This window comes from Mustela nigripes, chromosome 14, assembly GCF_022355385.1.
Source record: "Mustela nigripes isolate SB6536 chromosome 14, MUSNIG.SB6536, whole genome shotgun sequence".
Classification (NCBI taxonomy): Eukaryota; Metazoa; Chordata; class Mammalia; order Carnivora; family Mustelidae; genus Mustela; species Mustela nigripes.
Genome location: NC_081570.1, coordinates 52,349,210 through 52,364,981, shown reverse-complemented (window position 1 = coordinate 52,364,981; position 15,772 = coordinate 52,349,210). Strand labels below are relative to the sequence as shown.

Below are 15,772 nucleotides of genomic sequence, written 5' to 3'. Positions count from 1 at the left end.
ACACACACACACACACACACACACACACACACACACACACACACACACAATGGAATACTATGCAGCCATCAAAAGAAATGAAATCTTGCCATTTGCAATGACATGGATGGAACTAGAGGGCATTATGCTTAGCAAAATAAGTCAATTGGAGAAAGATAACTATCATATGATCTCCCTGATATGAGGAAGTGGAGATGCAATGTGGGAGGTTTGGGGGGTAGGAAAACAATGAATGAAACAAGATGGGATTGGGAAGGAGACAAACCATAAGAGACACTTAATCTCACAAAACAAACTGAGGGTTGCTGGGGGATAGGGGGTAAGAAGAGGGTGGTGGGGTTATAGACATTGGGGAGTGTATGTGCTATGGTGAGTATTGTGAAGTGTGTAAACCTGGTGATTCACAGACCTGTACCCCTGGGGCTAATAATACATTATATGTTTATAAAAAAAATAAAAAAAATATTTTTAAAAAATGAGAATATACCATACAGAGTTTTTGCTTGTACACACCTGCTTTGGGAACTTGTCATTCAGTGAAATATAGTAGTAACTAAATCACACCGTCTTCTACCTACAAGCAGACTCGACACACAAAGTAGGAGGGGGAACAAAGACCTCGGTGTTGGGGCTGTGCTGTGGGTTAACCCTCAGAGAGGGTTAATACTCAGAGGAGTAAAAATTTATTATACTCAGAGTATAATAAAAATAACAGGTTTAATATTTGCTGATTGTCTTCTAGAACAAAATGATGTTAGCTATTATTATTAATATGGGCCAGGTACTGTTGGAAGTACTTTTCATTAACTCATTAATTTTATCCTCACAACCAACTCCTTATGAGGCAGGCGCCATACTTATGCCCATTTTTACAGGTGAGGAAGCCAAAGGGACAGAGTGGTTATGTAACCTGCCCCAGGATATGCAGCTAGTAATTCAAAAGCTGGGACTCCTCCCCTGGTTTCACAAAAGTAGGGAGGATGAGGGAGGTCTGAGTGGTGGGGTAGGAAGCTTTGCCAGGCATGTCGCTTTTGTACTCCCTACTTTATACAGTGGCAAGTGACACAGAACCCAGTCATCTCTGGAGGCCATTCTGGTCGTTCTCATCCTAGGAACTATTCTTGGGTTCTTTTGTAATGACTGCCTGCATGTCTATGGGCGGATGGAGAGAGAGAAAGTGATCACATGGAAAAGTGCTTACCACAGCGCCTAACAGATCAATAGATCTTCTATACCAGGAATATAATAGATCCAGAAGAGATTGTCTGTGTATCGGAGATCTATCTCTCTGTCTATGTGGACTCTTGAGAGACGATAGAACAGATTAAAGGAACTATGCATCTTCGAGTCAGAAACTTCTGAAGACTGCCTTTGTCATCATCTGTGCAACCTTCAGTAGGCACTAAGCCTCTCTGAGCAAACCCATCTGTAAAATGAGAACTGTAATACTTATTTCATAGGGTTGTTGTAAACCGTAAATGAAAGAACAAAGGAAGTTATCTCCTCTAGTACCTACTAGAGGAGAGTCACTTGATGTCACTTACCCTTAGAATAGAAAAGGATTCAGAGATAAAAACTTTGGGCTAGGAATTCTAAATAACCTTAATCAGGAAACAACCTCTCTGACCTCCATCTCCTCATTTACATAAGGGGAATAATTGCTCTACCAATCTTACTTGTTTTTTTTTTTTTTAAAGATTTTATTTAGTATTTATTTGACAGAAAGAGATCACAAGTAGGCAGAGAGGCAGGCAGAGAGAGAGAGAGGAGGAAGCAGGCTCCCTGCTGAGCAGAGAGCCCGATGCGGGACTCGATCCCAGGACCCTGAGATCATGACCTGAGCCGAAGGCAGAGGCTTAACCCACTGAGCCACCCAGGCGCCCCTTACTTGGTTTTTGTGAGAGATAGTGTTCATGACAAAACTTCAGAAAATTGAAAACTGCCACACAATTGTTGGATTATTAACATTATAAAAACACTTCCCAATTTCTCAGTACCTTAGTGTGTGCCGGGCTGGGAGTGGGGGGGATTCCCTCTTGTTATTCTTGGATTTTCAGTGAAATCATTAGGAGGGTAACGATTACAAAGGAATGAGGTTAATTTAGTACTCATGTAACGCTAGTCATTTTTCTGGCCCAGATTTTCAGCAACAAGAGAAAGTAGGGCTCTCACCTGTCTGGCAAACAAAGGAGTCTATTCTGTACTCATTCCGTATCAGATTATTCACAGAGCGCCTGCGATTGTAAACGGGAGGTCTGGGACAAATCCCCCTGTGGGTCTGCACGAGAACAAACTTCAAGAAGCCGAATTCTTTAAACACAAGCAAACTTGGCTCGTTCTGATTACACGGAGCATAGGCAAACGAGCCCACACTGTCTTCTCGCCAATGGAAATAATCAAGCAGAACGATACGCAGCCATGTTGGAAGTGACTGGAAACAAATTTCGGCCTAATGTCAACCTGTGATACAGCACATGTACTTCCCCACACACCTCTCTCCACATTAGGCCAGAAGGGAGTCAGTCTGACTCAAGAAACTTCAAATAAAAACATTCCACAGAACAACTAATGTTACTCATGGAAAATTAGAAAGCTAACATTTGCTCAACCTCTTTTTAACAGCCTTGTGTTTTTATTCATCACTTCAACCAGTGACTTGGTGTCATCTTGGTTTCACATGTAGATAAATTAAGACTAAGAAAGAACAAAGAATTTGACAAAGCCAGAAAGTGGTGGAGTCTGGGTTGGAAAGCAAGCCTGTCTGTCTTCAGTGTTTCTATGCTTTCAAAATTATATTGCTAATAAAAATTAAAATACTGTATGGAATTGTTCTTCATCATTCTCCTTAAGATTCCAAGGCTCCCTTTAGTGAGGGCTCATAGCTGGTGGGGATCACACTATTAAACAGAATCACATTAGAACAATGGACTCTATTCTTACTAGTCACTTTAAAGGGTAATGGACACCCTCAGTGTATTACAATGAAAACTGGCTGAAAATTAGAATGGTGAAGATTTTTAATACTTTGAAATAGTTATTTAAAAGTTAAATGCACCTATTAGTTACATCAAGTTAAATACTTGGGATTTTTTAAACCAATGATTTAGTCTGGATCACATGATTAATTTCCTTTTAAAAATCAACAATTGGTTATCACAGTTCGCATCTGACATTCCTATTTTATTTTTACAAAGATATTCAATACTTTGATTGGTAATTAAATATAACAGAGAAAATACTTCTTTCTTATCCTGGGGCTTAAAACAAGGTAAACATGATTTCTTATTCAAGAGGTACTTTCATAAAGTGAAACATCATCTAAGTTATTACTTTTAAGTTAAAACAAAAAAAATCCTTAGATCTTCAATATGGCAAAGGTGGGGGAGAAACCTTACAGGTCATTAGAATTCCAAAAATAAACAAATAAACACATTAAATTATAGTCTTACATGAAAAAATAAAAACCATAGAAAACAAATAGGAATTGCTATCATCTATTATTTGAAAACTACAAAGTAAGGGGGTCTGTAGCAGATGGGAGCCTGAACCAGTGATATTCAAACATATGCCAGGAAGACAAAGTAGAAAACGTGTTAACTAGGTCTTCAGTTGGTATGCTAGGTCCACCATTAGGTCTCTCAATTCAAAGAGGAAATACTAAGAAGATGATCTGTATTATGCATTCTCAAATTAATCCTTAGAAAGACTCTGATTGGCCATACATGGGGATTAAAATTTTTTTTCCTCAGCAAATTTTTTTCAAGATTTTTATTTATTTGACAGACAGAGCAAGCAGCAAACAGAGCAGCAGAGGCAGAGGGAGAAGCAGGCTCTCTGCTGAGCAGGGAGCGGATGCGGGGCTTGATCCCAAAACCCAGGGATCATGTCCTAAGCCGAACGAAGGCAGACACTTAACCGACTGAGCCACCCAGGTGTCCCTCTTCAGCAAACGTTTTAACCACAATAACCACAATGTTTTAACCACAATAAGTGCTCATTTGTGAGCACTTGAGAAAAATCTTAGTAACCAGAATCCACATGAGTTCACTAAAAGTTTCTATAAATTCTTAGGACCACAGTTTTCTCTATAAAAGGAAAGAGTTGGGCTAATCTTTTCTCTTTTATTGAAAAAAAAAGTTAAATTACAGTAAAAAAATAACATTTACCATCTTAACCATTTTTAAGTGTACAGTTTAGTAGCACTAAGCATAGGCAGATATTCATACAACAGATTTTCCATCTTGCAAAACTTAAACTCTATACTCATTGGAAATAACTCTCCATTTCCCCCTCCCTCTAGCCCCTGAAAACAACTGGTCTACTTTTTGTTTCTATGACTTTGATTACTTTAGATACCTCATACAGTATTTGTCTTTAAATGATTGGCTTATTTCACTCAGTAAAATGTCCTCAAGTTTAATCTATATTGTTGCATGTGTCATACTTCCTTTTTAAGGCTGAATAATATTCCTTTGTACATATATACTACATTTTCTTTATGGATTCCTCCATCGATGGGCTTGCTTCAACCTCTCAGCTATTGTGAATAATACCATGATGTACATGGGTATATATCCAGAAGTAGGATTGCTGGGTTCTATGTCTCACTGTGGTTTTGATTTGCATTTCTTTAATGCCTTATGATATTGAACATCTTTTCATATACTGTTGGCCATTTGTAAAATGTCTGTTTAAATCTTTTGCCCACTTTTTAATTGGGCTAATCTTTAAGTGCTAAAATTCAATAGGTTTTATAAAATCAAGTCTCTTTCATTTTGATAGGATTATTTTAGAGTGGTAGACCAAGTGCATTTAAACTTTTAGCAAGACATTTGATCAGGTGACCCATGATATCCTTATGTACCAAAGATAGAGGGCTAGATAACAATATCATTAGATAGATTTCTAATTTACCAATAAGCTGGTACCCTAATAGGGTTAATCAGCAAATCTACCTTAAATTGTAGAAAGCTAAGCTTGAGCAAACCTGCCTGTTTGACATTATCATCAACTATTCAATAATGACATATCGATCAAACTTGAAAATGACTCAAATCTAGGAAAGATATCTGACTATAGAAATAAAATTTTATTTTCATTTATTTAAGATTTTATTTCTTTGACAAACAGAGAGACAGAGTGTACAAACAGGGGGAGAGGCAGACAGAGGGAGAGGGAGAGGCAGACTCCCCACCAAGCAGGGAGCCAAATGAGGGGCTTGATCCCAGGACCCTGAGATTATGACCAGAGCTTAAGGCAGATGCCAAACTGACTGAGCCACCCAGGTGCCCCTATACCAGAAAGCTTTAGAGGCTCATACAGACAGGCTAAAACAATGACCCAAAACCAACAGTTGACGCTTTACAAATAAATATTATAGCTTACAGTTAGGTTAAAGCTCTTGTTTAAAGAAGCCCATGATTAAGTAAATCTACTAGATAATTTTTTGATGTAACAGAACCAAGGAAAAAAGAGAGGAAAAAAGGCTATTAAATTTTAATGAAGACTTGAGGCTCAGTTGGACCCAGCAACAACACCATGAAATTGCTCCAAAAATTGTATATATGGTACTTTTAGCAAAAAAATACCCTTCCTAGGCAATACTGAGTGATGATTGAAAATATCATGGTCTTTTCTACCTCTGCTGGTTTAAAAACACCAAAAAAGGTATCTTCTAAGAGCAACATTTCTAAGGAAGGCTTCAAAAAAACAGGAAACATTCAGAGGAAAAGGAAGATGGGTAAAGAAAGGTTGGAAGAGCTACATGCTCTTTAGACCAAATTAAAAATTGAATGAAGGATGTGATAGGTACCTTTAAACGTAGATAATAAAGGATTATCAGAGGTTACAGACTGGATCAGTACATTGTTCTAGACTTGTTCCTTATTAGGGTTTATTTATATTTTTTAATTTGAAGTTCTGGCCAACATTTTTTTTTCTTTTACAACTTAATTTAATTTAACTTAATATTTATTTATTAACATATATTGTATTATTTGTCCCAGGGGTACAGGTCTGAGAATCCTCAGGCTTACACATTTCACAGCACTCACCATAGCACATACATAGCACAATGTCCATAACCCAGCCACCCTATTCCTACCCCCCACCCCCAGTAACCCTCAGTTTGTTTTGTGAGATTAAGAGTGTTTTATGGTTTGTCTCCCTCCTGATCCCATCTTGTTTCATTTTTTCTTTCCCTACCCCCCACAATCCCCTCCCTATCTCTCAAATTCCTCATATCAGAGAGATCATGTGATAATTGTCTTTCTCTGACTTATTTTGCTCAGCATAAAACCCTGTAGTTCCATCCATGTCATTGCAAATGGCAAGATTTCATTTCTTTTGATGGCTGCATAGTATTCCATTGTATGTATGTATGTGTGTGTGTGTGTGTGTGTATACACACACCACATCTTTTTTATCCTTTCATCTGTTGATGGACATGTAGGTACTTTCCATAGTTTGGCTATTGTGGACATTACTGCTATAAACATTCGGGTGCACGTGCCCCTTCAGATCACTACATTTATATCTTTAGGGTAAATACCCAGTAGTGTGATTGCTGGGTCGTAGGGTAGCTCTATTTTGAGGAACCTCCATACTATTTTCCAGAGCTGCACCAGCTTGAATTCCTGCCAACAACGTAGAAGGGTTCCCCTTTCTCCATATCCTTGCCAAAATCTGTCATTTCCTTGTTAATTTTAGCCATTCTGACTGGTGTGAGGTGGTATCTCATTGTGGTTTTGATGCATGCTCAACATTTTTTCAAAATCAGGAGATTTCCCATATTGATTTTGGTTTCAGGCTTAACAAATGCAAATTTTGAGCAGAGGCATCCATCCCATAACCTGTTTGGGGTGGTGAGATGTCTCCGTTTCTGAAGGTCTCTGGCAATGTTCAGACAGAGGCTAGATGATTTCAATGGTTCCCCTCAAAGCTCTCTGATTTTATAAACTGAGTTGACATACCTTATTTAGGCTCCTATTGTCCTTTTGACTCTCTTGTGAAGCAAGCGATTTAAAGCTAGAGATGAATATCTTCCCTATGTGTCTTAAGATCCAGTATCAGCCCTTTTCTACTCAGGTCTATGCTGAGGCTGACTTGTATGGACAGTATCAATGAGCACGCTTGATCTCTGGCTTCCAGTTAGGTTCAGCCAATGGGAGACATTGGCAGGACAAGAAGAACTGCCCAGAGCAAGAAGAGTATGGTTGCCATGTTAGTTCCCAGGCTTCCTCCTTGCTGAGTTGCAGAGGACTGACTACCCCTCTCTACCAAAGGCCACAGCCTTTGGATGGGCCTCTTTTCATTCTCAGCTCTGCTCCACAAGGTAAGGTAACTAATCATTCCTTTGACCCTTCAAGCCTAGGATGGCAATGCCTCCTACTTCTGCTAGCCGTGGGTTCTTCACCTTGTTGGTTTCCCCTAACTCTGCCAATACTTTCATGAACAGTCTCTCTACAAAATTCTCCATGGTGTGTTTATTTGTGCCTTTTGTTTCCTGCCAGAACCGTGGCTGCTAGGAAGCCAATAGCAAAGATCATTGCAGTGTTACATGAGAATTCTGTCACCAAAGGGTTAAAGTGTTAAGGAGCCCTTCCCATTGGCACAGTGTGGTGTCCCTGTCCCGCCCAAATAGTTAAGAGCTTCCCAAAGCTTGTTGCTACAGCAGCTGACACCCTGGATAAGTGACTCAATATATTTTGAGAATGATAAAAAAATCTTTGAGGAAAAAATTATTTTATGGTTAAAAATGTTTATGGAACATGACTTTGTTATAAGTTTTGGGTAACTATTGTTCTTTACTTTGTCGAAAATATATAGAGACTGGAGAATAAAGTACATCTTGAAAATCTCTGTAGCATAAAAATAACTCTTCCGGAAAACTTCAAACCGTACAAAGCTGTGCTCTATTCCTCCCTCCGTTCCCCCTCCCCACCATCCAATTCACTGTAATGTTCAATTTTGGTTTGAAGAAATGGCTGAAAGACAAATTGCCTCACAACAGGTCTTCTATGAAATATGGGAGAAGGCTGCTGACAGAGTGAGTTAAAAACTCTAGTGTTCGCAATCTGGAAAACATCTGCCTTGCCCCAAACTGTAAACCACCACATTGTAGAAAATGGTTTGTGACAAAGCAGAACCCAGGGCGGGTGTTTGTAAGGTTATGGGACAAGTCAGGGCTATTCAGGCACAGAACTGGGCGCTGTGCCCTTTGGCAGACTGTTGCAAGCCGAGGACTTAAAAGGAAATACGAAAGTAATAGGCCAGGTACGAAAAGTGCCCTTGGAGCCAAATGACCCCCTACTTTTCTTATCGGTGAGCGCTCAGTGGAGAAGTTGGTTGAGGAGTCAAAACCATAGCACTGCTTAGAAGTTCTAGCTCTTTGGTAGAGGGAGAGACCCTTTATTGAGGTCTCTTGGGCATGCCAGGCCGGCTGGCGAAAGAAATGTGGCCTCTGGACTTAATCTAGAGTAAAATAAAGGGCCAAGGTTTGACTATGAAAGCACTAATACAATCAAGATTCCACCTCCCTATACAAGTCAAGAGAGGAACAAATGGGGGACCTCAGTGAGTGGGGGAGAGAGAAAAAAGAGGTCACCTGGGTAGAATACAGCCGAAGTAAAATGGTCAGATCCTGCAAAAACTGCTCCCAGAGAAACTGGCATTTTCCACAGTTCTGCCCCAGGGCTGTGTCGAAAAGCAATGATAAGGGCTACAGTGAAACTGTGAACCTGGGAGGTGTGTCTAGGTGCCAGTTGGAAAGAACATAGGCAAATGTTTCTTTTTCGACGTAGTTTCCACCCAACCCACAGTATTTGGCTTGGAAGGTGGCCACAGTGACTAGAGGTAAAGGCATAGTGAATGAAGGTTTGCAGGCAGGCTCTCAGGGAAAATGGCCAACTCTGAGGGCTGGGGACCTGGGGCTGCCGGGAAGGGAGGAGAACTGGATTTAACGGGAAACGGGTAGACGCTGTGAGCCTTGCACGGAGCTGCTGGGGGAGCTAGTCCTCACCGGGGCTGAGGCTGAGGCGAGCAACTAGAATCTCTCAGAGTAGATGGCTGGGAGCCCTGCATGTGTGGAGCTGCGAACAAGAAAATCAATGGACAGCATCCCAAAGATCTAGAGAGTCCCTAATGATCAAAGGAAAGAGGAAAATGAGAAAGGAATGTTTATTCCTCCGAATCATCTAGAATTTGTTCTTGAGGCAGTTGTGCTACAGTAGACAGAAGACTGGACCTGTAGTCCTATGGACCTGGTTTTAATGTTGGCTTTACGAAAAACATGGCCTCCAGTTCTCCATCAGTAAAATGGAGAAGATTCCTTTGTCCTGCAGTTATTATGAGGATTCATTCATTCAACACATTTTATTAGCATCAACTAAGTCAGAGGCCAGATGCTGGTTTTACAGAATAGACAGCAGCCATTAAGACAATGCCAAGTGCATGACAGCGCACAGAAACGTTGGGAGCTATAAAACAGTCCTTAATATGATTCATATTTATTCCAACTGACTGTCTCACCAGATTGTAAGCTGCATGAAGGCAGGCTTTCATCTACCCTATCCACAAAGTCTGAGGCATAGTAGAAACTCAATACATACTGAGTTTCTGTGAATAACTAAATAAGTAACTAACCATTCTGATTGTTAGATGCCTCGGATAAGAAGGAAAAAGACAGGGACTGGAAAAGACAGGGAGAGGTCAGGGACAGGTCAGGTCTTGCCCAAACAAATCTTTGGTTCTTTCCCCTCCTCCAAGCATTACCTGGCACAAGCAGAGAGTCCTGGCGGAGCCAATTCCCAGAGTTCACAGCAGACATATTTGGTTGTGTTTAACTTTATGTTCTGTCTTAGAGTGAAAGTTTGCAGATAAAACGGTCTGTGGCAGGCCATTCCCAAATGCCTTTATTCTAGAAAGTACAACAAAAGCTCACATTCTGCATTTAATTAGGCCTATACTTCTTTTAGCCTTACTTAGTTGAAACGAAAACAAAAGTTATCAGTAGGAAAATGAGAAACCACATGGAGATTTTGAAATCTCCTTAATTCTGACTTAACTAAAGAATGCAAGAACATTCCCGTGAGACTCCATCCCATTTGCGAGGGAGAAGGAAAAGCACTCATTTTAAATATGCCCCACAAGCTTTTAGCTCACTGTAGGATAAAATGTTATTCTCAATATTTATCTATCTACCTATCTATCTGACACAACTACTGGCTATAGGTTGGAATCCTAGTTTAATTCTTACTAACCATGTGGCATTGGACAAGTTACTTAGTCTGAGTCTCAGTTTTCTCTTCTTGGGTAGAATAAAACCCAACTCACAGGGCTAGAAGACTATTATAAAGGATATAATGCATTAAAAAAAACCTTTTAGTATGGTCTTTGACTCATTGTAACCACTCAATAAATGGCAATTGCTGTTTAATGTTATTGTTTTTCTATAGTTTAAATGAGATAATTCCTATCCAGTCTCAGGGTTCCTACACCCTGGCATTGTTGACATTTTGGGCTGGATAGTTCTTTGTATGGGTCCATCTGTGCATCTAGCTTGTTTAGCAGCACCTCTGGACTCGACCCCCAGATGCCAGAAATAACACACAACCCCCCCTTCCCAGGAGTGATGACCAAAATATCTTGAGACACTGCCAAATGCTCCCTGGGAGACAAATCTTCTGTCGTTTGGGAAGCATTGCTATAGAACAAAGAGCAGTGAGTGGTCCTAGAGAGAGGAGAACTGGTTTCTGTTAACTGATTTGTGATCTTGGGTAAGTCCTACCACTTCCTGGGCCTTGGTTTTCTCATATGGTAAAAGAGGGTGGGAAATTCCTACTTTCTCTTTCAGAATTTTTCTAAGAATGAAGAGAGAAAGGAAATCAAATGCTTGCAGGAAGTGTTTGAAAAGTAGGATGCTATTATGACTAAGTTGCTGGAGGTGGTCTATCGAGGGGCAATTCTGAGAAGACTTGCCCAGCAACATCCCCTGTTGCCCAACAGCTGATGGCAACCTGCCTTCTTCCTTAACACTCCCCCTCCCAGCAGCTGCTCCTTGGTCAACGTCAAAGATTCCCTGTGCCTTTAATGGATGTACTTGTGGCTTGGCTTGAAGAATTCCAGAGGAACTGTTTCCTTTCAACGTGAAATGCAAATGCTCTTTTTGATAAAAATTATTATTCTAAGTGCCGGAAACTGCCTTGTCATCTCTAGATTGAGTATTCGTCTAAATTTATCTCTCACACGACGAGAACTTACCAGTGGTCAGAATGTTAAGTTGTCCTCTGTGGATTGATATTCAGAAAGAAAGTTTCAGGGCTTCTAACATCACTGTACTGATTAACACTACGATAATACAGAGTCATACGAAGGGGGATTTCCTCATCAGCAAGGGAAAGTAATTTGATGTCAAAGCATACTATGAGAAATCTAGATCCTAGAATCCAGAGGTGCAGGCTATTGTCATTCTTTTATCTATTTCTGAAAAAAAAGAAAAATCTTTAAACGGGAGATAGCAGCAGGTCTGGGAAAAGAGCTGTGAGCTTTGAGTTTGGTCACAGCTATTTGTGGACAGAGGAGGGTTCAAGCTCCAATCTCATCCTTTGTGTGATGCAGACCCATCCTTTAGCCCTTCTGAACCTCAGTGGACTTTAACACCCACCCCACAGTGTGGATATGAGTTTTAAATGCACATGAGTATGTAAGCATGGAGTTTTGTATGGGCACATGGTAAGTGTTTTGTGAGATGTAGGCGGTCTTTCTCTCTCTGTCCACAGTCCGAAAGACTGTTTAAGGATTTCTTTCATCCCTCAGAGTGTGTACTTGGTCTGATGACTTCAGGAAGGTCACTGAAATGAAAACCATACATTTTAGGTGTAATTTAGAGTCCTGACTAAACTAAACGAATTACAATAAAGCTTGAATCAGCTTATCAACAAATCTTCCAGTTTATGAGCAAATTACTTCCCTACTTCTGCTGGGTATTGGTTGGAAATTAGGGGTCAGAAGACACCCAAAGGACAATTGCATGTATCCAGAGAGGAGCGAACAATGTGTTTCTTCCCTAAAATAATTCATCTGGTCTCTTTAAGGACACACATCAGTATTCTGAGATAGCATGGTAGAGTAGCAGGAAGATGAGATTAGACTCAGACAGATATGCTATTTAGAAGCTGGGTGTAACACCAACAGCACAGGATTAGTAATACCCATCACAGTGTAAAGTCAACTATAAAAGAAGCCTATGAAAACCCCGAGTACCACGTCTGACACGTGGAAGGTGCTCAGTTCGTGATGCTTTTTATCCTTGACTCTCTTACAGATCTTTGTACCTCACTTGGTTTAGGAGAAGGGGTGGACAGCCAAGAAAATGATTATAAATCTACATTTATTTTTATGCGTTCCTATGAATGTTGAATATAGCATGTGGGAAAGTCATGAATAATTAAGGACACACCGTTTAAAAAATACGGGATAATTTGCTTTGAAGTTTCCAATGGTGGTTCTGGAAGAGTTTTGCTTCATAATTTGTTCTTTATGATGCATATGAAGGCATTTTAAAGCCAAGCAACACAAAAGAGTTTGGTCACCTCTTTCTCAAACTTGGCATGTTTAACCACCCATAAAACCCATTTTGCAAGAGAAGACAATATAGTAACAGGTAACACATAAGAATGAAATCATAGAATAATAGTTTCCCACATTTTCATCACTAAGGTTTCTTTTCAACATTTTTATTGCTTCTTCCTATGTTCCTCTTTAGTATGTTTTCGCTTCCTCTGTTCCATGACATTCGTGCTAACTTCTCTTGCATCACACACCCTGCACTGTGATTGTAATGTGAATCACATTGTATTTCTCTTTCAAACCCCCTGCTCCACAGTGGGCTCTCAAACAATATTTGCTAAACTGAGAGCAAACATTCCTCTACGTTGACTACATACCAATAGTAGATGCCTCCTTATATACTGACTATTATTTGTTAAGCATTTACCACCTTCCAGACATCATACAGATTTTTTTTTTTAAACAACTCATTTATTCTCCCAATAGGATGTTATGATTACGTCCATTTTCCTGCTATTGCTTTTCCTGCAGTGACATTGGACTCTGAGCCGGGAGAACCCAGCAGACATCATCTATAAGAACTAGGACCAGGAGGGGCGCCTGGATGGCTCAGTGGGTTAAAGCCTCTGCCTACAGCTCAAGTCATGATACCAGGGTCATGGGATTGAGCTCTGCATCACATGGGGTTCTCTGCTCAGCAGGGAGCCCGTTTCCCTTCCTCTCTCTGCCTGCCTCTCTGCCTACTTGTGATCTCTGTCTGTCAAATATAATTAAAAAAAAAAAAAAAAAGAACTAGGACCAGGAAGAAGATTCAGTTCCTAGACAGTTCCAACTCCAGGTTTCACTCTAATTTTCCTTCTCTTTCTCCTACCCCGCCAAACACTTTTCCAGGAAATGGAACAAACTGACTCAAGAATTTAATTTTCTTCCCACACTTCTGCGACACGAGAAGAAGATACAAAGGACAGAGTTTCTCTACACGTTGCCCGGAGTAATGTGTTACTCAGAGTGGCTGATTAACACCCGTGGACTCATCCTCCCTCATGGGTGTTCTCAAGGACAACAGAAGAACAGTTCTCATCTGGCTTCTGCCCATAATACCTGTTATGCGAAAATGGGTGCACATGGACATGGACCCTGGAGGGTAATGTCTTTTTCTACATGGCTGATTGTGATGAGCTGGTTTCCTTGTGCCTGTTTCGCCCACTAACTGCAACGGCTGTGGGAAGCAAGCAGTTTGCTCCCCGAGAATGTGAGCTGGTACCCTAAAAGTTGTTTAACATAGACAGGGCAAGGTTTAGGCGCCTTAGAAACATAGTTTGAGATCTAACAACCACCACCACTCTCCTTGGCCCCCTTATCATCTCTGCTAATCTCAGGGGGACGAGAGAGGTCTTTTAAAGGTCACTGAATACGTTAAAGGCGTTTACCACATGCTGGGATGTCACACAGGTCAGACTTGAAATTTTCATCCAAGGTGAAGCACCAAGGAGCCTCCTTCTGATTCCCTGGATTGCGGCAGTAGGAGTGGCCCCCGTTCAGCTCCGGGAAACGGAGGGCAGTAAAGGTGTGTGTGTGCGGGTACTGGGAATTCCACGGCTGGCACTGGCGTCCTGATTTGGTCACACTGACTGTTCCCCGATAGTCCACACCTGTGCTGTTATAGCACTTGTGATCTGAGAAAGCAGAAGAGAAAGGCCCAGACTGTGAGAAAGAACCAGCCGTTGCTGAAGCTTCCAGCCAGAAGTTTCTGGAAAGGCTTGCAATTAACCTCATGGGCTAAGGCTTCCCTGCTGGTCGGGGGCCAGGCGGGCAGTCTCCTTGCTTGCTGGGCTGGGACAGCGGTCCTGCCTTGCAGTTACATTCCTGGGAGGATTTAAAGCTTACGGGTCAGGAATAAAACCAGTCCTCCACAAGTATTTTTAATATTGAACACAAAAAAAGTCAGAACTGGGGGCAGGGCCCAGGGGGGCACAGGAGTAATTTCCTAGTGAATGGTTCAGGAAAGGTTCAAGCTAAACTCTTCTTTCCATTTTTGCTTGATGTCTTTAGACATGAATCATGGGATAAAGAATCTAGTTCCCAGAAAATGTTTGCTAGGAGCCGTGCGTATGGGTTTCTAATAAGAGTTAGGGCCACTCTGTGCTGATGAACTGGCTCTTCTCGAGAAGCAAGTCCTCTTCCCAGGGGACCACAAGGCTATTTCTTGGAAGCATGGCAAAAATCTGCTGAGTTGAAATAAATGAAAATATAGAGGGGTAATGATAAAATAATGGTAATAATGAAGATATTGCTATTATTACGTGCTAAGCGTAGTTCTCAGCATTTTATTAGCACCACGCTCTAACCAGCTGAGCTAACTGGTCCACCCAGTTCTCAGCATTTTAGATGCATTAATTCATTTAACTAATAGCATAATATTAAATTACAAAAGGAAACTCAAAAAAACTGCCAATGAGTTTAATTCTAGGGGAAAGGGCAGTTATAGAGGAACAGAGGTGAGATAACAGTGGATAGAGACAAGCCCCATGTATATGTATTTTAAATCGTGGTACAATATACATACCATAAAATTTGCCATTAGAGTATTTAGAACATTGAAAATATTGTGCAACCTTCACCATTCCAGGACACAGGTCTCATTCCAGAACACCTGTATCATCCGCATGGAAATCCTATACTCATTCAGCAGTCACTCCCCAAGCCCCCCACCCCATTCCTGGCAACCACTAACCTGCTTTCTGTCTCTATAGATTTGTCTATTCTGGATGTTTCACAGAAACAGAATCATACAATGATGTCTGGCTTCTTTTGATCATAATCCTTCCAAGTTTCAGGATTTTATTCCTTTTTAATGGGTGAGTCTTATTTCATTAAATAGATATACTACAATTTGTTTATCCATTTATCCGCTAACAGACACTTGTGTTGTTTTCACCTTTCAGCCATTGTGAATAGACCTGTCGTAAACACTGGCATACAAGTTTTTGTGTGAACACCTTTTTCAAATTCTTGTGAGTGTACCCCCAGGTGCGGCATTGCTGGGTCGTATGGCAATTCTATTTAAGTCACTGAAGAACCTGCAGCCATATTTAAACATGACCATCTTCATGAAGCATCTTGAGGCCAGGGACCACATCTAACCCACTCACTGAGTGCTCCATCTCCCATACAGTATTCATCCCCTCGGAAGGTAATCTGCCCG

The 15,772-nt window shown here is 40.9% G+C and overlaps 1 protein-coding gene across 1 annotated transcript in view; it reads right to left on the bottom strand.

The window, feature by feature from the left end:
• ROR1 (receptor tyrosine kinase like orphan receptor 1) overlaps positions 1-15,772 on the bottom strand; it is a 411,991-nt gene that overhangs the window by 23,205 nt on the left and 373,014 nt on the right. The window contains exon 7 of the mRNA XM_059374983.1: positions 13,998-14,243. Coding sequence (XP_059230966.1) covers positions 13,998-14,243 — 246 coding nt within the window. The remainder of the gene's footprint in view (positions 1-13,997; positions 14,244-15,772) is intronic.